At 38.0% G+C, this 22,673-nt stretch overlaps 1 protein-coding gene across 3 annotated transcripts in view; it reads right to left on the bottom strand.

The window, feature by feature from the left end:
* cacna1ea (calcium channel, voltage-dependent, R type, alpha 1E subunit a) overlaps positions 1–22,673 on the bottom strand; it is a 103,325-nt gene that overhangs the window by 57,581 nt on the left and 23,071 nt on the right. For all 3 annotated transcript variants that reach the window (XM_081606410.1, XM_081606409.1, XM_081606411.1), the window contains exon 4: positions 6,057–6,322. In XM_081606410.1, coding sequence (XP_081462536.1) covers positions 6,057–6,322 — 266 coding nt within the window. The remainder of the gene's footprint in view (positions 1–6,056; positions 6,323–22,673) is intronic.

Here is a 22,673-nt window from a genome sequence, read left to right as displayed (position 1 = left end):
ATTAACGAATAAGGAACAAGATACATGAACAGAAACCAAGACTTAAACTCTCGCTGAGTCACACTGTACTGTTTTATCATGAAGGAACCTTAGCAGTGTAACAGGCTGGCTGTTTGCCAATGCAGCACTCTCACAACCAAAAAAAAAACAAAAACAAAACCTGCAACAAATATGAAACAGTGTAAGCCACTTTCTGGCAAAGTGCTGTGGTGTAACTACTGCTGCTGCAACAACAGATGTCTTGTTATTGCCTGTTTTTCATATCTGTCTCATTCTGTTCATCCTCTGCATCTCTTACCAATATGAATGTAAGCAGCCATATGTTACTCACACCATTTAGTATACATCAATCGATTTTCTAATATCAAGTTCATAAGTATATATATATTTTTTAATCATCTTGTGTGTGGCAATTATTCTTATGCAGGAACTAAAAGCATCCAAACAAACATAAAATCTAATCAAAACTCAAACCCGAGTCATCCTTAAAGCAGAACACAAATATAAGATCCATGAGCAAAAACACAGATTTAAGCCTGACTTTCAGAGCTTAGTCATGGGATGATTATGGAAACTCATTTAGTTTCTCAAGTTTGAACATTTTATACTGTTTTGAATGGTCATACGGAAATCAGTGAAGAAGAATAATAATAAAGAAAAAAAAATCATTTTGACATTCACAGAGAAATTAGTTTAGGATGCAAGGAACACTGGGTCCATCAGGGTCATTTCCATCTTAATTGCCCCTTTTTATTTTTCATGCAAGGATGCAATTTAGTTAGAGGAAAATTAATGATCCGTCTCAACTTCAAACAGACTCTAGAGGAATATGTATGGACTTTACAACCTTAATGGAATTTTTATTACAATATTAACCTGTGTAATTTTAATCCTCAATGAAGCCTAACAAGAGAACAATGTCCTGAAAATAAAACTGAAGGCCAGCTACCCTGTTGCACTGCTTTAAACTTAAATCTCCATTCTCCTTATCAACTCTCACATAATTTCTGCTTGCACTAATGATGAAACAAACTATTAAATCCAACAATCAATTATTTAGAGGTACATCTTCTCAATGGGAAACTTCCCACTGCAGGGGATCCCAGTGGGGATCAGACAGGAGGAGCAGCTGCCAGTCCTCAGCAGGCCTGCAAGTCTAACCTGAGCCTGAGTGCTTCATTAAGCCCTGGCTCTTCCTGCCAGGCCTCCGTCAGCCTCCATCAGCTACGCCCTCAGGCAGCCAAGCTTGAGTCAGACTCAGGCATGCACAAATGTAACCACGCCTTGCTCCGGTGAGCCACCACTGATTCTGTCAGTGACAAGGTGCACTCAAACACAAACCTAGAAGTGTGTCATGTGATCGTATAAGCTCACCCACACCACTCAGCCAATCACAGGAGCCTCTGGATGTTTGTTGAATTGATCATCCTCTGTTAATTGAGCACTCAGAGAAGAAAAGAGGCTCTTGCTGTGAAGCGACAGCTGCAAGTTGTGCTGCAAACACAAGGCTGACCTTTACCAGATGTCCTGCAGAGATAAGAGATTATAAGAGAGTGTGTGTGATAACCCACTCTACCACTAGCCTGTTCACTACTAGTGCACGTTCTTGATTTGCACGACTCTCACTTGAGACAAATGTCTATTGGATACCCTGATAAATAGCATGTTTGTGCCAATTTCTAGCTTTGAGGTAATAAAATCGTTAAAAGGTTCAAAGCCTCGGTGAGGCCCACCATCCTCCACCTGTTGCTGAGTTTGTCAGTCAGCTGTGTAAATGACCAAAAGAGAAGTAAACTACTGAACAAGAAATATATGGAACATTTTCCGGTAGCAAAAAGAAGAAGAAGAAAAAAAAAGCATAATGTCCTATCTGAGCAATAAGAGGAACATGACCCACTATTCTTTACAACGTGATGCTATGAAGAAACAAATTCTTACTAACAAATGTTTCTTACATCCTTGGCAGTAAAAGTCAAACAGGTCGTTACTAAAGTAGATGATGAATTTAAAAATATATATTTAAAATTTAAACAACAAAAATCTTTATATCACGTTGTTATCATTCTGTTCAGCTTGTTATAAATCTATTGTTTTGTTTCTGTTAAAAACATAAACATTTTTGACAGCAGTCAGTTACTACAACAAAGCCTAAACCTTTTACCTGTCACTATCACAATTTGATACATAAAAATTTACACAAAGTACACCGCACCAAATAGTCATGAGTTTGGTTATATAGCAGGATTGTGCAGTTGAAGATGTCAAAAACAAAATATTTCAATTAATTTAAGACAAAAATATTAAGCCTGACAACCATCTGTGGGAAGCTCAAACCGTCTGCAACTGAGCCCATTTATCATGGGCTGGTTCTATTTAACAGGATTAAAGTGGAACCAGTAGAGGTCATTCAGAAAAGGAGACAGTAAAGGTTTCATTTCAAAGTTTTGTGCTGGTTTGATCGTGTAACAGAAGCACAAAAGTACACAATGAAAACATAAGGTCAGCCATCTAGTCAGCATCAGTGTGAGGAACTTATTACACATCAACAGGGAGGAACGTCGTAGAAAACCAGAGAATGTTCCTGTACATCAAATATATCCTTTTTTTTCCTGCTTTTAATCTGTTACCGTCAGGAAGGTTTTGCTACTCAGTAATTACGAAAAACGGGACAAAACAGCAGTGTCTTTATTACAGTATTTCTCTGCATTTGTCCATCACCGAGTAGTATGCATGAAAGCCAGGAGCAGCTGTAGAAGTACATATTTAGATAGCGTTGGTGTGTTTTGAAAACGAGTACTCAAGTTTAAACTTCTTCCAGAATTTCTCTTTTCCACTTAGTTAGAAATATGCACAAAAATATACAATATTTATTAACATTTGGATTTTTGAAAAAACAACAACTGATTAAAATGAAGAAAGAAGGGATGCAAATATTCAATCAAAATGATGCCAGAATTTTGTTGATGAAGCATGAAGCCACATGAAGCATGTGGCTGAGCTACATCTTGTATGAGATACTTAACCAATTATCAAAGGAGTGTATAATTGTTTATATGTACTATTTTGATCGGGTTTGACTTAGAGAAACTCCACATTAAATTCAGATTTGTACATCAAAAACTCTAGTTTTAGTAAATCCCTGCAGCTGTATAATCGTTTCATCCTGGAAGATGAGTGTTGTAAATGTGTCATTAAACGTCCCAGGTTAATGTGAAATTCATGACAGTGGTGCAAAGCAAGTAAGCGTCTGAGCGGATCTGTATTAGTGTGGTTAATCTAAAAGCCTTCTGTTTGCCTGGCAACAAAACAATGACAACAAAACACCAGGAAGTCACTGCACCAGGCTGAGAAAAATATTCCACAAAAAAACAACAACAACAAAAAAAAAACACCTAAAAACTGCAAATCTATAATTTGGGTGGATTAATGCAAAGAAATTTGATGAAACATGTTAACTGGTGACTTTATCCATGCGCTCGTGAATGAAACGTTTGGTCTGGCATGTATTTAGGCTGCATCTTTCCCTCTCCTTTCCTCTTGGCTCCAGTTCATGATAAACAGACACCACAGTGGAGTTTCCAGTAAGTATCCAACACTCTACAAGGAGCAACTAACCATATTTGCCTAAATGTCAAGTATTCCCTGTAATCCCTGCTGAACATATTACTCTTGCACTTGCATCTTTCAAGGCTCATGCTTTGCTCCTGAAGCCTCTTATATGGACTGTGTTTATATCAGTTTGTTTACATGTTTAGTTAAGCTTAAATATATTGCATAAGCTCGCATATGTATTTGCTGTTGTTTATTCCTCTGATTCTTGATAAGAGTTCAGCACCACTCTCCTCAAAATCTTAATATCAAACAACAGAATACGATGCGGTGAGTTATGACTAGCCGTAATAGCATATGGCATGCCGATCAGACATTATTGCATATAATTCCTTTTAATGCCTGTTAATCAGATATGGTGGAGCTCATTCTACGTAACAGGACACTCCCCACACAGAGCAAATTAACCTGGAGGTTATTCAGCCTGGCTGCTTTCCTTCTGATCACAACAGCACCCACAGCTCTTTGATTTTGATTTGGATGGGGAAATAAAATGTATCAGCAGGTGCAGTTCTAGTGCAGCTCGGTTATATTGGAAGATCTCTGGTGTGATTCACAGGCAGATCCCAGACTAAAGATTTAAGGCCAGAAAAAAAAACAACAAAAAAAAAAACACGATGAGCAGCAGTCGTCAACAAAAGAAGGCTCCTTCTATTAGGTGTGTTTATAAGCTCAGCAGTGGAGCAGTCAGTCAGTCAGGAAGCTGCTGAATGGAGCAGAACAATAGTCTGTGAACAGGCCACACCTGGCCTGGACACCTGGTGAGCTGTGCAGAGGCAGCAGCAGCGGCGGCATAAACATGCCGCCAATCGACACTTGTGTTTGTGTGTGCCGCATCCCCTGCAACAGGCGGCGCAAAGCAGTAAGACTGTTTTGAAAGTAAAGCAACAAGTTGGTTTCTGTCAACACCAGGAACGAAATGGATGTGTTTCATTTCAAACCTCATAAAAGCAACAACAAATACGCATAAATCATTTAATTGTGTGTGAACATTTAATCTGGATGAACTGGGTTGAATTAAACTAAACAAAAATGATTTGGATCGTAATGGACTCAACACTGAACAGGCACAACATTATGACCAAGAATAGGCAATCTGGTCTGCAGCACTGTGACCCCTTAGCATAGCGATATGGTTCTGATATCGCATCGGCAATAAAACGTCTTCAGCTGTTTGAACTGCTTGTGTTTCGGATCGGCACACATGGGCCAGGCTTCATTCCCCACATGCACCGAAAAGCCTCTGCTGCATTTCTACTTCTGACGGCCGTCTACTACTGCAAACCTTGTTAAACATACTGAAATCCTGATCCTTGCCACTCAGTTCCTGCTTCTAGCGCCTCAACGTTGAGAACAAAATGTTCACTTGTTGCCAAATATATCCAACTAACAGGTGCCATGATGAAAGGATGATCAGTGTTATTCACTTCACCTGTGAAGCCCTGAGCTGACCTTACAAAATAAACTGAAAACATAAACAGATATTATGATTTGATTAATTCATCATTAAAGCACAGCTGTGCTTAATTAGTACAATTATCAAGGTTCTAGTTTACTTATGTTCATCTGCTGATAGGTGGAATCAGCAGCTCTTCATGACGTAACGCTGACGGAAAGGGCTTAAAGCCATGAATAGCAAAGCTCTGGTGTTGCTTTGCTTTGGCACGTTTTTCAGCATCAAAACAGGAGAAGCAAATGACACCTGTATTACTCAGGAACAGTTTCCCATCTTCTATAACTCAACTTCATTACAAAACAAGAAACTAAATACTTTTTAGTGATCAATCTTTTTAATAAAACACATTTTACATAATTAAGCAAAATTTAAACACCTCTGTACCACAAGTGCTATCCGTGGTGCTGAAACTTCCTATGTTTATTCTACAGGCCAAAAAATGAGCCAAATGTTTCCAAGCAACCATAACTTTCGGTTCGAGTTTGGTGGATTTTGGAATATATTTTAGGCTATAAGATTTGCCAGGGTCAAAACTTCAATGTCAAAATAAAAAAACAAACAAACAAAGAAACATATTATATACCTTACTGTTGTGGAAGTTGTGAAAGCTACTTCAAAGGGAAAAAGGACCTTATTTATTTTTAGATCAAGTGCTCCATTTTGGTTTTGGAGCACTTGATCCAAAACCAAGAGCTCCAAGTGATGCATGGATAAATGTCATTTATCTACACATTTATCCATGTCTAGATGAATGAGATTAGGTAAATAATCCCATTTATTTTTCTTAAAGGTGAAACTCTGCAGTATTGTGAAACGATTGTTGTGCCAGGTTGGGTGGTTGGGTGTGGATAAACTCTTAAAATCAGACTTGGTTGCACAGTGAGTGTTGGTCACAGTTCACCTACCTTTTATATTTTCCGTTTAGACACTTTGAACAAACAATGTTAGTGTGATATCATCCGTGCAGAGCGGGGGTGAAAAAAAGGATATGGCCACTCAGTGATTTTCTTAGCGTACTTCCGGACCACGTTGTCCTCTCCGAAGATGAAGAGCGACCTGTTGACGGTGAAGCAGTTCTCCCTAACCGGGATGGGGTTGTACAGGGCCATGGTGCGGGCGCGCTGCGCTTTGGTCTGCTTGAACGCCGGGGAGATCCCACCTGTGGACACGGCCGCTCCATCGCGGTTCCTGTTGCGCTCCGATCCTCCATCCCCAGAGCTCAACAAGCCCGGGACGTCGTCTCCAAAGCGGGCCATTCTGTCGGGAAGACGGGGTTGAGGAGAGGAGAAGGAAAGCGGGTTATTGGGCTACAGTCCTCCACAAAGCAGGGCGCGGTGCCACGATCACAGTGCCAGCAGCGCGTTGAAGAGATCTTGTTTGGTTTCAGTATTTTGCGGAAACATAATTGCTGATTAACTTCAAAGTTGAACAGGCAGACCCCAGAAAAAATATTTTAAGTCTCACAATAATAATAATTTTAAAAAAAAGTAAGTCAACTCCTCATTTAGCGATCCGCCGCTTAAAAAGAACCTTTCGGCGCTGCTTCATTTCACTCCATTTGTATCCATCCGACGTCTAAAGTCTGAAAAACAACATCTGCAACAGGTCACATCCCCAAACTGCAAGAGAGGCAGCTCGATCCGTGGATTTCGTTAAATAAAGCAGCAACACTCCACCGTCTAACTGAGAGCGCATCTCTCCTCTCTCCTCTGCTCTGTTGACAACCTGATCACCATCCTAACACTGAGCACGACGGAAAAATGAACTCAAGTATATTCCACAACATTTTTCCCTCGAAAACAACGCGAACAAAAGCAACCTGTCAACAAAGAGGAGAGAGAAGAAGAAGAAGGAAAAAAAAAGGAAAGAAAAGACTCAATTTACTGGGCTGCGGGAGGACAATAAAGGAAGCGGGTCCAGTTTCCCTGCAGTGTGTGAGAGCAGAAGGAAAGGACACAACTGCGACAGGATCAACATACCTCACCTAACCTAACCTCTGTTCAGCCTAGATCTGACAGCACATAAAGTGAAGGAAAACAATTACAACCATGCAAGCTGTAAATGATACAAACAAATAAGGTAGATTTTGTCCCCACATTTCAGCTAATTATCCATTGTTGCGCAGAGAGTAACGCGAATCAAACAGGATGTACAAGTTTGATGATTTTGCAGAACATCAAGTACGTTTATAGAAAGTAAATATTCATGCGTTTTACTGGTGACCGTCAGCTGCCATATAAATTGGTGTCACGCAATATTCGTTTGTTGAGCGTGCGTGGTCACGCGTCAGGGCAGACAGCTTTATGCTGGTCACGCATCAGAGCTGAAGGTTGGGTGTGAAGGTGGAGGGAGTAAACACCTGTTGTGGAACACCGAGCGACAAAAAAAAACTGCTATAAAGAAAGACAGCAGCAAGCATCTTTAACTAATTACAGGCTTCAACGCCAGTAAGCTGCTGCTGCTGCTGCGTGCTGGCTGCAAATGATTATGCTGGAATCATTTCTGAATGTTTCTCCATCAGAAGAAATTATTTAAAAAAGACAAAAAGGTTGCTAAAGATGATTCTGGTGTAACTTTATAGTCCTCTATCTGCAAAGTTGCTGCAAATAAATCTAATGCAAAGGCCAAAATCAACCATAAACACATTAAAGATGCATCTGTTTCAAAAAGCTTCTTCCTGTATGTCATAAACTTCCATTACAGACACTAAAAGCTGCAGCCCATGAAGAATGAAATCATTATTTAACAAATCTACTGAAAGTGATCCTGGGTTAGACATCATCCAGAATATGCATTTAGAGCAGGATGGTAATCTATCGTGAGTGGATGAATAATAATTTGTTCAACTTTAAATGGTTTATAATTATGTAAGTCATTTTTTATTTTTTGGAGTTTGGTTTGAAGAGCATAAATGTCCTCTGCAGATTGGTGACAGCTACACAGAAAGTACAAATATGTATATAAAAAAAGCTTTCAAGTAAATTTCGGGTTTATTCCAGTAGCAGAAAATCAAAACTTGACAAAGTTAGTAAAAAGCAATATTTTAATTTCAGTAAATTTAGTTAGACTATGAAAAATCTTGTATTAAGAAATAATACATTTTAAGAAAAGCAATTTACAACACTGATTTTTCTTTTATCTTGCAATTATGCATATGAATTTAGTTATTTACTTTAAATTTGGCACCATAAATTTCAACTGCAGAAATTTGCTTGGAAAATTCACCTTTAAAAAAAAAAAGCACTTTCAAATATTGTGGTGACCCCAGCAAACACAATCAGCACCAGTAGACAGAAGCGGTTTCTGATATGGACGACATGGGCAACCACCCAGGATGGCATCTTGTGGGGGGTGGCATGAGACCCATCCATCCTCTCGTCTTCAAATCAAAATCAAATATCCTTTACCTTCAGTTTCATAGCAACTGAAGATAACGTAGTTACTTGATTGTTATGATTTCAGTCTTTTTAGATCGCATATCCATGAGACAAAGACAACATTCATTCTTTAAACGAGACAAGTCTCTAATGGACCACTGCATGCTGTGAATCATTTGAGAGCAGATTTCTAACTAAGCAACATTAGTCTTTCTCACAGGCTTCCCTTTAAAGGGCTGACTAGGGGGGTGGAAGCAGAACACAATCCAGCAGCTATCAGCACTTCATTTAACCGGGAGAGAAAACTGGTGGTAATGGGTAAGAAGACAAGGAAAAAAGGGGAAGTGAACCACAGGAGAGAGCGTGAACCAAAGCACCGGCACTGATGAGGATTTTGTTGATGACAGTATGACGAAGGCAGTGATCAATGGCGTGTGGCCTCCGACTCATTAGAGCTCGAACACATTACAGGAAATAAAAATAGAACAGACGAAAAAGCATCAAATTTGACATCTTCTGCTGAGAGGATACCACACAACTCTAGAAAAAACTAGTTCATGTCAGAAACTGCTTTATGCTGAACCAGGCAATTGTTAAACAATAAATGTGCCTTTCATTCTGCTTAATAGCAAGCATGTTACACACCGCTTCTGGCAGAAGAATATGTGGAGAGGTGAAAGGTGAGAAACATTCAAATGAAAATCTAAAACAAACTATGAAATGGGTTCATGTAAAATAAATTGCCTTCTGAAGTTGTTCGTCTATATTTACATGTCAGTATAAAGCCAGTTGTTCTGTAAAGGCCTCAAATGTTTGTTGGAGAAAATTAACGAGCAAACAACATCATGACAACCATCTAACGCAGGCAGACAGGGAAGGAAGTTGTGAAGCAATATAAGACATTTTTTGGCTATAAAACAATATACAAAGGTTTGAAAATCCCAGAGAGCACAAAAGTTGAAAGATTATGAAATAACTGCAAGAAGTGGTAATTCACCAAAAATTGGCAGGCTCTCAAAGGAGAGCATTAACAAAAGAAAACTGTGGTAACTCTGGAGGAGCTGCAGAGATCCAAATCGAAAGAGTGGTAGGAAGAGAGCCATTGCACTACCATCCAACGGTGACACATGCAAACAACAGCATCGTGCTGTGGGAAAGCTTTATTTCTCAAAGAACAGGGTGATCCTGAAGAAAGACAATAAATGCTGAAAGGCTTCACTTTCCAGAAGGAAAATTCCCCAAAACACACCGCTAGAGTTATAATGAAATATCTTAGATTAAATCATATTATTGTACAAGAATTGTTAAGTCAAGGTCCAGACCTAAATCCACATACAATCTGCTGTAAGACTTGGAAATAAATTCTTACAGATGACATCCATTGAATTTGAGTAGCAGAATGGGAGCATTTTCAGTCTCTTGGTGTGGAAAACTGGCAGAGACAAACCCCAAAAGGCTTGCAGCTGGCATCGTAGTGGCTGGTGGGTCTGCCAAGCATCGATTCAAACAGAATAGAAATGCACGCCAAAGTTTTCATACTTTATTGTAACCTTGTGTCTTTTTGGATTCAAATCCTAATTATCAGATACTTTGTGTTATTATGTCACATAAAATATCAACACATATAGTTTGTTGTCGGAGTGAAGCAAAATAAAATAAAGTGCCGGGGATACTTTTACTGTAGATTTGAGTGAAGGACCATTATTCACCAATGACAGAACAGAGATAGAAGGTAAATATTGGGTAAAACTGTTATCTGGTGTTGTAAAATCCAGCCCAGGAATGCAGGGCTACCGAGGTTAGCTGACATCATGAGAGCAGGTTGACGTTCCCTGTTCTGGTAACAGGACTTACTGCTGCCACAAAACTGAGAAACAAGATCCAAAAATAGAGCGACTGGCCAGAGATACCTCTTACCTGAAACCTGGTCATTACTGACCCGGCTCTACCAAATCTAGTATAAATAAAGTTGATTTACTATCCTCTTATGTCCTAACAAAATGAACTCTTCCCAAAAACGCAGTATAAAAACCTTCAAGTGTACTCAGTATGTCTGTATTCTCTCTTTTGCTCCTCTTTTGTGACCAGGAAACATTTTATATTCTTGCCCGATAAAACATTCCCATCTGCTGAACTCCTTTCCTATCTCAAAGCTCTGCCCATTTTGTGTTGCAGCAGTGACTACTTTAAAAAATCCAATCATAAACTAATCACAAACAGCTATTTTTGAACTCTAAACTCCCAACTTTAAAACATGTTAGAAACGATAGAAGTGATCAATAGCAGAGCAACAAAAACATTTTCAGTGTATCATGACCATTTATACTTATTCTGGTATAACTGTACACAGCTGGTTCACTAAATTGCTTAAAAAAACATGACAAACAATTGATATCTGTCAAAAAATATAACATTTTGAGGAATATATTTAATATATATAAATATATTTAAAGTCTTAGATTACGCCTCATTTAACACAAGATTCAAGACAGTAATTTATCTATATAATAATTTTTCAGTTTCCCCAACAGAACTGCTTCTGTTAGAAGAAGTAAAAGTTGGACCCATCAGCTAATGCCAGGCAAATAAAACACACAATTCACACGTTACTCCGAGTCCAACAGACAGACAGAGGTGAGGAATCTGAGTGTGTCTGAGTTTGACATGTCAACACATTTTCATCAGAGTGGAGAATGCTGCTGCTGACGGCTATGGGAGGGCCTCTAATTGTGCAGTTACAAATGAGAAGACCGAAACACACTCAGGGAGCAGCAGGATCACACCACGCCAACATCCTTTGAGAGTTTCGTAATAGTTTCTCCAGTGGTGATCTTATTAGTTCATTCCCTTCATTACCACATTGTCACAGAGCTTGAATCAGCTCACTTTTAATGAACTTCACAAGGTTTATGTTGTTTGGTTTAGGAGAATTGAAAACTCAGAATAATCTAACGTTTAGCTGCAAGAGGACTGGATTTAGTCCCAGGTAGGTTTATGAAGTAGATTAAATAATAAAAAAAAAGATTAAATCAAGGAAACAATGCCACATGTTGAGAACATCAACAGACAAAAGCACAGAGAAAACAAAAGATGTAAGAAATATACTGACGTTTCAATGCTTACAGGCTTCTTGTTGCTTCAGAAAACATTTAAGATCAGCCTTTGAAACAGTATGTAGTGAGTCTGCGACAATTCCTCAATGACTCGAATGATTTGATTTCAAAAATCTCTCCCTTCGATTATTATGTTGTTTATTTTCCCACGCAGTTACGTGTTTCACAGAGGAAACGTATCCACAGTGTTTCACACCATGTTTGTTTACATTAATTGTGATGAAGATAGACAGGATTTTGTAAGTTCAAGTCTCTATCATAAAAAAAGAGAAGCAAAGGTCCTCTACAAGTTGCATTACATGATAACCTTAACAATAACTTTTGCAGATGGATGTACTTCTGAGGACAAAGTCATTCTGTTGTTAGAGCTACAGGCAGATGGATGACCTTGATTCATCTTGAACAAACCTGAGTCCAGATGTGAGTAAGTAAATCTTAAAATGATGGGCTGTAATTATTCGCTTTGCAGAAACCTTTGAGAGAAAAATAAGTTAGACGGTAATGATGATGAGATAATCCATTACGATGTGAAGCTGTTTGAACCCAAGTTTAATTTCTGCCTTAGTTTGTTCCTCTGTTTGTTTGCTTCTTGGTATATTATTATGTTTCGCATTCTTTAGGTTAATGTTAATTTCTTCTCTTCTGGGTCTTTTGTCACTTCCAGCTCTCAAACAGAATGTAAGATCTCCGGTTTGCATTGTTTTATTCTTGGTTTCACTGTTATTCTCCATGACTTTTCTCCATTGCTACTCCTGTTCTCTGGTTGTCATTCCATATCCTGTGCCAGACGGTTGCAACTTCCTGTTAGACATTTGTTTTTTAATTCAAGTATTCTCTACCATCATCTATTTGCTTGAGTCCTCCTCTAAGATCAAACATGAAATATTATTTCAACTTAATTATTCAGGAAGAGCCTATAATTGTTTTACCATCAAAGAAAGATTTTATAAATATTCATTTTTATAAATATTTGCATTCCTTTGCATGAGCCCTTATTGTCTAACTCATTTAAATCTTGTCATTTATCCTCTTTATCAGTATATTAAATCTTCAAATACACACACGCGCACACACGCGCACACACGCACACACACGCACACACACACACACACACACACGCACACACACACACACACACCATTGCACAATTACATATCATATTCTGTTTCACTTTTTTTTTTAATCAAATTACGTTATTTTTAATTTTGTCCTTATTATAAAGTATATTATTGCTAATTATGTTTTGATATATTCTACATTTCTACATGTGTAAATTTACATGCTTTAATTGCTACCGTTACACTTGAATTTCCCCACTGAGGGACATCAAAGATTATTTCGACTCTAACATAGGCGATGTCAAAAAAGGCTGAAAATTAGTTTAGCTTGAAATCTGTCAGGCATTCAGTTCAATCTGAGAAGATCCACTGGAACATTATCCGTATTTAATTGTTTACTTATCACAAGAAGACTGAGGAAACCTTGGTGTGAAAGTACTTTTGTTTCGATAGCGTTCAAACTTCAGCTGAGGGAGTCATGTGGCCAAGTGGGTAGAACAGCTGCCCCATGTACTGAGGCTGTCATCCGTCGGTGCAGCTGTCCCCAGTTTGACTCCCATCTGGGTTATTTACTACATGTTTTCTCCCTTTCCGCCCCCTTTCCTTTCTAGTAGCTACCATCGAATAAAAGCCACCAGTGACACAAAATCTCCCTCCAACTCATACTGGGGGCAGTGACAAAAGATATATCTGCAATTTCAATCAAATTGTTGGATTTTGCATTGATAACATCAACATATATAATCATTACACCTCTCTTTTTCTCCCCTCGTCATCACTGTCGGTGAGCTTAGGTATTCAGCCTACTGTCACCTGCATCAAGTTTAGGTATGCAGGGTAATGAGTGTATGACAGGCCAAATATAAAGCTGGTGTGCAGAATGTGCATGCATGACACCTCAGAAATAAACAAAAAACTTGTTGAAAACTAAGCCTTCTCTATAAGCCAAACACTTCATATTCAACCACCCATCCATTTTCTAATGCCCTTGCCCCTAGTCGACAGACCCTAATGTTTCCCAAAAAGTTATTTCATCTCTGACATGCCTCTAAATTAAATTAAACTCTACTCACAACAGAATTTACTTCTGTTAACAGCTGAATGCCCTGGATCTTTTTTTAGGGTTATCAGACCACAAACTATAATGAGTGCACAGTTTTAAAGTAAACACTTTTGTATGCAATGTATCGAACATGTACATCCAAACAGAGTCCTCTGTTTTCTAATAGATAGTTTGTGGATTCTGAATCCTGTCAGAATGAGGTCTAAAACTTCAAAATAAAGCCTATTAAGTTGCCTAAAAATAACCGCAGTGTTGGGTCAGTGTGCTTTCGTCCAGAGTGCACGTTTCAAGATGACACAGAAAAGTTTGGGGCAAACACAAGAGAGACCGACAGAGGACAAAGCCAGACCCATTGATGTCGGTGGATGAAGAGACCATGGGATTGGACTATATTTAGCTTCATTGAGATGTTAATTGTAGAAACATGAGAAGAGCAGAGTGTGAGTGGCTGGTTGTGTGGCAACAATGCTCTATGCAATGCACCACCAATTGAAAATCTGGGCTTTGCACTGGGAGATGGTTTTTGATCACACAAACATGAGTTATTACCAGAAGGTTTTCTAAAATCAATACTCATCTGTCTGCAGTGATACACTGAAAAAAGAGCATCTCTGCTATTGTCAGGACCAAAAGGAAATGATAAGATGAAACAAATTTAACCTGCACAATTTTTGCTTTTCGACTTTTTACCCTTCTTCTGTTGTCTTTCTCTCCCACTTCTTAACATCTCTCCTCCCCTCTTTACCCAACCCAGATTTCTGTCTTCGACTGTTGTCTTGCCCTTACTTGTTTCCTAGCAACAGAACTGACATGCCCCCTATTCGCAGCCTTGCAAAATCTGTGGTTGTAACTCTGGATTTTATAGCACAGCCTATATAAATCATGCTTCCCCACAGGGGGTTGAGTTATGTTCATTGTTTGCAGACATACGACTCCATTCGTGGGCATGCTGCTGACCTGGTTTCCTTCAGATTAAAAGTTTAAAGTTTTCAAAGCAACAGTTGGGCAGTGAACAATGTTCATTCGTCCATTGCTTAGGGAAACGAGGAGCTCTGTGTTGTGCTGCGATGTCACTTAATGTGAACCCGAAGCAAACAGCAAATCATTCCAGGAGGTCTCAGACAGATCCTGAAGCCAAATATAGTTGACATGAAAACACTGCAATGCAGTCATTGGCACTGACGCTGCCCAAATCATCCCTGCCGAATTCACATTCCTCACCAGTGTGTTTCAAAAGGTCGCTGAGACAATTTCAAAGATGGACACATTCCAAAACAGCATGTATACAGTTATGTATAGGTACATTATTTGCATAGATAATTGATTTGTAACTTAATGGCTTTTTATCATTTTATTTTTCTAAACTACTAGTTGGCAGCATTATCCTGAACGCCTACATATAATCAGAAAAGCTTATGTTTAAGGAACGAATTATCTATCACGCTGCAATTTACACTTCGTTTTTTATTCCTACTATTTTGCTAAACCAGGGAAACCGAAAATCTATAAATCCTCAAAGTATATAAGAAAACGTCTCTGTTAATCAAATGAAATCTGCAGAGATTCAGCTGTTTATAGTTCTGTCTTTGTGCTGTTGATGATCTGAGTTAAATTCTAAGGCATTAACGTCACACTCATCATGTTTCCTACCGATATGCAGCTATCTGAATTCCTAACTCTGTCCTACATTGTGTAAGTTTCTGCTTGGACTGAATTCAATTAAGAGCAGTTCCTCAGAGAAGCTGAAATAGTGATTTTGAAAGGCAGCAGCTACCATCTGCTGGCAGGAAAGAGGTACTGCAATATTTACTGAACTGAAGATTTGTTTAGTTTGATTTAGTATTAAGTAAGCGGGCTGTACTGGCTGTTTTATTGTTTTCTTATGTTTGAACAGGCTGAAAACATATTTTCCAAAGGGCACATTAAAGCATAATAAAGTTTAATGACTTAATTGAATTTTTTGGGACGAAAAAATATTTTGGAAAATATACTCCCAGGTCTGATTACCTGTAGAATAATAATAATAAAAATAAAAAAACAAAAACAAAAAAAAACCTACATTTAAATGGAACATGTGAAGCATATTCTAAAAGCCCTCAAAAAGGTCCTTAAAAATAGATCATTCTGCAATCTAAAGAAATTTAACAACAGTTATTGACATTAATAAGTCTGAAAAAGCCATTTCTAAGGTTTGGGATTTGAGCCACACAGAGAGTCATCATCCACAAACAAAGATTTCAAAGAACAATCGTTAACATTCCCAGCCACTAAAATTACTCCATCAATGACAACTCACCAATAAGTTCAAAAAGGAACCCAGAACAATGTCTAAAACTCACAATTCATACATAAAGGAGAAAATAGCATATCTTAGAACGCTCTAAGACCAAAACCTTTTCATGTTCACCAAGGCCTTGAGAAAAATTTTCTTTGAGCTGACAGAAGTGTAATTGTCAGCCCAACGAGAATGAACATCAAATAATTTCAGATTTTTTTTATTATGTAACTAAAATGAAATATATTTGCCTTATAAGTGCTTATCAGAGAGACAGCCTGAGGGAAGAAACTGCCTCTCTAGTGACAGCTGTTTGCAAAGAGCGCTCTGTATCGCCATCCTAAAGATAAAAGTCTGAATACTTTACATGAAGAATGTGTGGAGTCTGCAGACATATTTGTGACCAGTTTCTGACTGTAGACCTGTACAAGTCCTGGATGGAGGAAAGCTCAGCCCTCAAGATTGTCTTCTTGGACCTGATTGTTCAATACCATGTAGAAAATGACCCAAACTCCTACGACACCTTGTTCTTCTTATATATGTAAAATATCTGCTGGGCCTTCTTTTGAACAGTGTCTGCACAGAAAGTTGTAAGTTTTAAGTCCAGGATTAAATCCATTTGACAGCCTGACCTTAATCGAACCGTTCCTGCTTAAAACCTCTCTAATGTGATTAACACAATTATCACAGACACTGGATGGCAATTGTTGTCACCAAGGGTTAAACAACCAGCTGATTCATTTAGGATTTAATTACTATATATATATATATATATATATATATATATATATATATATATATATATATATATATATATAGAGAGAGAGAGAGAGAGAGAGAGAGAGAGAGAGAGAGGACCAGGTTAATTGGAATAGCTTTTCTCCATAGTAAATGAAACCATCATTTGAAAACTGAATTTTGCATTTACTTGGGTTATATTTGTCTAATCTTGAAATTTGTTTGATGTGTGGGAGGGAGCATATACTTTTCCTCAGGAGTGTAGAAATAAGTAACTTGTTTCATAGGAATAACCTGAGATAATAACCTGAGATGATGCACTGACATGTCCTTCCATGTTGCATTATTATTATTACTCATATTCCCCTTCCAACTTGTTCAGAATAAAACAAGGCTAAAAAAAACAACAACACGTCAATCATTCATAGACTTCTCGAGAATTTAATAAATAGAATTAGAAAAACACAAAACTTTGAGGTCGTCATTGTTCTCCCACATAAACCAGAGCATGAGTCTTCATTTTATTAGTTCAAGGAAACTCAGTGAATTTTTGTCGGTAATGGAACCATCACTTTCATTCAATCATCTTTGGCAATGAAAGTGCTTTTCTTTTTTACCCGAAAAGAAAACTTGTCAGAAATTCATATGAACGTCCAGAAAAAAAATCTTAGGTCGCTTGTGAATGTTTTTTTTTTTTTTTGTCTTTTTTGCTGACAGTATAAAAGCTTGTAATAAGCCGCAGGCAGTTTGAGGAATATTCCTACTAGTCCTTCATAGGTCAGCAGTTTGAAGTTATTTCACAATCAGCACATGATGTAAAAGCACAAAAAGAAAAATTGTACATTGTACATTTAATATATATGCAAAATAAACTGTTAACAAAAGCATTTTCTTGAGATAATTAGAAATGCACAAAAATGTGGCATGTTATTGGTATTTAAGCTCATTTCTTTTTAAATCTAGCCAGCCTTCTCAAATATTACGTTGGATCAAGACTTGCGTGAAGAAAAGATGTGGTACTTATCACACATGCAGTCGCAGATCAATACAATCAACAGAGCTGGCTGTAAATTAACTACTAGGGCTTTGCAAAGGCTGGTCAGGTACAATGCAGAAGGAATGGAAATGTGAAGAAAATAAGGGTGTAAAACAAGGCCAAACATGATTAAAACTGAATCAAAAATCCTCAGATTCTAGATAGTCACTTAAATAATGAACATGCGAGTGTGTGCGCTTGATTTTGCTCTGATTAGACTCACTATCCCAGCAGCTGCAGATTAATCAGGCTTGATTTTTCACTCCACAGGACATTACATCCCCACATCATTACCTAATGGCTACTTTAGTGGCAGCTGCTCCGAACTAGGTAGTGTACCGTGCAGACGAGCTCAACTCAAGCTGCACTGAATCACGCCGTCTGGTGGGTCGCAAAATGTTAATTTAATACAAGCAGGATAAAAATCAACATTTAGCATGAGCTGGCAGAAATTTGATAGAATGAATCATCAATATTCTTTGTGAGGTTTCATCACGTTTTGTGAATGTACTTGTTACCTGTCGCAGGGTTTGGGGAAAGCAAGCCAAACAGGAGCTTCAAAACAAACAAACAAAGAAAACACTTTGTTATGTCAGCAGTGACGTGAATTTATTCTTTTGCACGTTTTTCAACATATTTACCAATTTTATAGCAAATGTTTGCCTCTCAGGGAAGAACACAATTCATTTGCCTCATGAATGCATGAGGCACAGGAGCTAATTGCATGAGCTCCTGTGTGGGCAGTTCGCAGCAGCTCCACTAGAGTTCGCAGTAATCACACGGTGAACTCCGGTCCTCCCACTGTGGATATTGATGACGTTTCCGTTTGCTTAGCCAGCATCATTCTTTCCATTTGTCAGAAAGCTCCCTCCTGGCACAACATAAGTCATGCAGCCGCAAAAGTTGGACTCCATCTGGTTTGTGGAGTGAATTGGAAGTGATGAATGTCTCACATGCACTTCAGGTGTGATTCTGGCTTGTTTTCCTGCACATTAGTTTCTAAAGTGTGGCTATTGATGCTGACCACATAATTACTGTGGCCATCACTGAATTGTAATCTTAAAACAAGGGCCAAAAAGGCAATTTGGTAATAGCTGAAGCTCCACACAAAGCTCAGCTTTGCTTGAAAGGACCAGTGTCTGAAAGAAATCCTGCTGCACAACAAAGTAAGCTAACAGCACTGAACTCTCAAAGCACAGCACAGCCATCTTTGATATTTTAATCAAGAGCTTTGAATGAGTGAATGGGGAGAAAATTCAAGGTCTGCAGCAGGGAGGACATTCATTCATTCATTCATTCATTCATTCATTCATTCATTCATTCATTCATTCATTCATTCATTCATACCCCCACCCGCCCTGGTGTGTGAGGACTTTAATGTCCAGGGAAGGACAAAACACCACAGTCACAGCATGTATGCACATGTAAACACACATACAGGAATAAGAAGAGTCTATTTTGTTACATATATGGAAAAACTATGGAGGCTCATTTATATATTTGAAACCGTTTGAGTTTTTTGAGAGAAAATTACATTTTAAAAATATGCTGGGACTGGGGTGCTGTGGTGGCGCAGGGGCAAAGCACAACCCATGTATTGAGGCCTTAGTCTTCATGCCGGTTGTCGCAGGTTTGATTCCTGGCCTGGTGACATTTGCCACATGTTTTCCCCCTCTCTCATAACCCTCTTTCCTGTCAAACTACTTTCAAATAAAGGCCACTAGAGCCAACAAAACAACAAAAAATATGCTGGGAATGTGTTGTGCATTCAAATTACTTTGCAGTGGTGTTTTTCTACATCATGAATCCTGCAAGTGGATATATTAACAGGTTTTTCTTACTTCTATGCTAAATAGTCAACTGCTGTGGTGGATTTATAAATATACAAAGTGAAATCAATTATTCTTATACAGAGAGGCCCCGTTGAGCAATTTTATGGCTTATTTCTTAATTTTGTTTCACGATTTCTCCTTAAAAGTTACACAAGTCATAAAATATTGTTTTTATACTTTTTGAATGACAAATATATCTATCTAATCAATAAAAATATGCTTACAGTAAAATAAGACAATTATCAAAGAGAGTTCAAATTGAAGAGTCAAGTCCTTAGAAACCTACAATTACAGGAAAAAGTCCTCAGGGTTATGATACAGAGACAACTCAAAATAAAGTTAAAATAAAAAGAATTACAGAATATCTCCTTTGCTTCCTAACAAGACAGAATGTAGCATTGTAAAATACTTTGTATATTTATGAAGTATTTTTTGTTATAAGACATAAAAAGATAGAAGCTGTCAGTTTAATATTTCAGAGGAGAAAGCACTTATTTACTACTATGTGTTGGATTTTTTTATAAATCATATTTTATTTATTGTAGCAATATAGGGGCTTTATGAAGACTTTCTGTCAAGAAAAAAAAGCATGGCTCCCATTTTTTTGTTTTGTTTTATGGGGGTATCATTAAATGAAAATCAAAAATTAAAATTGGATATACGTTTCAAAACATAATTAATTATTCTGTAGTGTATTTTGCAAGAGATGATTTTGATTTTAAAGCAGTGCTTGTTTTCTTGACATTCAAACTGCCTGTTGAGAGAGATTTAAAGTCAAAAACGGGGTGAATTTTAAAAATGCTACTTACAATCACTTTTTTCATAATCACTGAAAATAACACAAAACGAGTTTTAATGAAATAGGAAGTCCATTTTACTGATAAGTACTTCTTGGTTTGATTTTACAAGGGGACACTCAGAATATACTCGCATATTGAACAGGCTGAAAAATACAGGTTGGACGTTACTTTGCTTCCCGGTGTTCATTATGAAACTGACCATAAATGTCTTCCTGGGGTACTTGAACTTAGGCACATAGCAGAATGTTTATTGGTAAGCGTCGTATTGTTTTTGAACATGCGCACTAGAAAATCAAAGCGCATGTTGCTGTCGTGTGATGTAAATGGAGGGAGGTGGAAGTCATATTTCACAGGGTTTTCTCAGGGGAGTGAGCTGCTTCCAGCAAAGCAGGGCATGTGCCTGCAGAGATGCATGATGATAACAGATAAAGATACGCTGCACTGCAACAACAGAGCTTAAAGAACGGGGACACAAGCAAAATATTATTTTGGAAAGAGGAATATAGGTCATTATCGTTCTGAATAGCTTTATTTTATAGTGTAATTACAAAAGGGAATAAAGGTTTATCGCTTTGCTACTTTGGCTATGATGAAGGAGAACGCTTTCAAGTGGCTATTTAAAAAGTAAGATGTCTGTTTATTTTTTAAATCCAACTAGAAAATAGGCTTTAGTCAGTTCTTTGTAATGAAAACACCAGAACAAACGGCATTTAAGAGCTTCATTATTTTTGTTTTATCTTAAGAGATTAACACAATTGTTAAAGTAGTTAATTTCATCTGTTTTCTAGCGCTGTAAGTCCTCTTTAGAAGGCTCAAGTGTCTCCTTCACATGGTTAAATAATTGGCTGTCCTGCCGCAGATATAGACAACCTGAAATATGCAGACGTAGCTAAAGTGACTGACTGATCAGTGACGGAAGTATCTGATATATTTACTACATCAGATAAGGACTGCAGAACTTCAAAGCAGAGTTAGGTATTAATTAATATCCCAAGTTTTGAGCAACTCACAGAGCACTGTTGTGTAAACTTGCAAAGTCATGGTGAAAATGACTGACCTGGCAAGAATAGCATTAATTTTGCTTCGTGGAAAATGATGTGCATGACAGAAAACTGAACACACCATCACCACAGGTAAACAAGGTGGTGGCAGCATCATGCTGCAAATGTGCTTCTCTTCATAACGGACAGTTTATGGAAACCTGACAAAGTGCAGGCTTCTTTAGATTAAAGTATATGAATGTATCATGACGGCCCAGTCAAGGCACAGATCTATGTCCAGTTGAGAATAGGTGATAAAAACCCTAACCCTAACCCTAACCCTTGACAGGACAGGACGAAACGAGACAAACATAAACTAAAATTTATGTTAGTCTCGAACAAACATAAATTTAGTTCAAGACCATTTTCTCAAACTAGGATAATTACAGCAATCAATATAAAAACCTGTATGCCACAAAACAATCTGGAAACAATTCAGCTGTAACTAGACATAGCAAAAATAATGTTTCTTATGATTAGTGCCATGATCTCTATTCCGTCACTGCATTGTTTCTGCTCAGCATGCTGAAGAAATATTTAGACATCGTCTCCTGACAGATCAGATATTTTGGAAATCTCTCCGTCTCTGTGACAGTCATCAGCAGTGTCAGCTCGCGACAAATTGTCATCCGAACGCAGGGAGACAGGGAGCAAAAATAGGAAAAACAAATGAAATTGGAGGGTAATTGAGAGCACAAATGCAGGAATAGATCATTTCATCTCATAAATGCAGCAGAGAAAGAGAGATATACTTGGTCAATAAGCAAACTCAACAGCTTGAATAAAGTGAAATGAATGCTGTGTAGACAGCGAGAAAACACGTTTTAAACAACTTTGTCTAATTGCCCTTAATGACGCTGCTATCCCTATTCTCTGTTTTGCTTAAGAGATGCACAGCTTTGTGGCAACCAAAGCTGCTATTCAGCGTGTCATCATTAATAATTCAAATGTGACAAACTGCTCTGACATTTACACTGCGCTGGGGTGTCTGTCTGACACTGACAGAGGGACAATAATGAAGTGAAGGGCTCTGCTGCTGCTGTGTGCTGATGCAATTAGAAAGGTTTAGGCCTCAAAAAGTGTTCAACCTTCATTGGTAAAACACTAATGGTGGAAGCTGCGATGACCTTTAGAGAAATCATCCACTGTCCTTTAGTTGAGATTGAGCTGCTTACAGTAGATACAACAACTGGTCACATCCTGTCAGCCAAAGCAGCGTGGATATGAATCACCAACCAGGTTTTCATGATGTTTAGACTCTTATAGTTTGTTTTAT

Source organism: Poecilia reticulata, chromosome 4, assembly GCF_904066995.2.
Source record: "Poecilia reticulata chromosome 4, P_reticulata-male-v2, whole genome shotgun sequence".
NCBI lineage: Eukaryota > Metazoa > Chordata > Actinopteri > Cyprinodontiformes > Poeciliidae > Poecilia > Poecilia reticulata.
The sequence above is the reverse complement of the archived record's forward strand: the minus strand, read 5'-3'. Positions and strand labels throughout refer to the sequence as shown.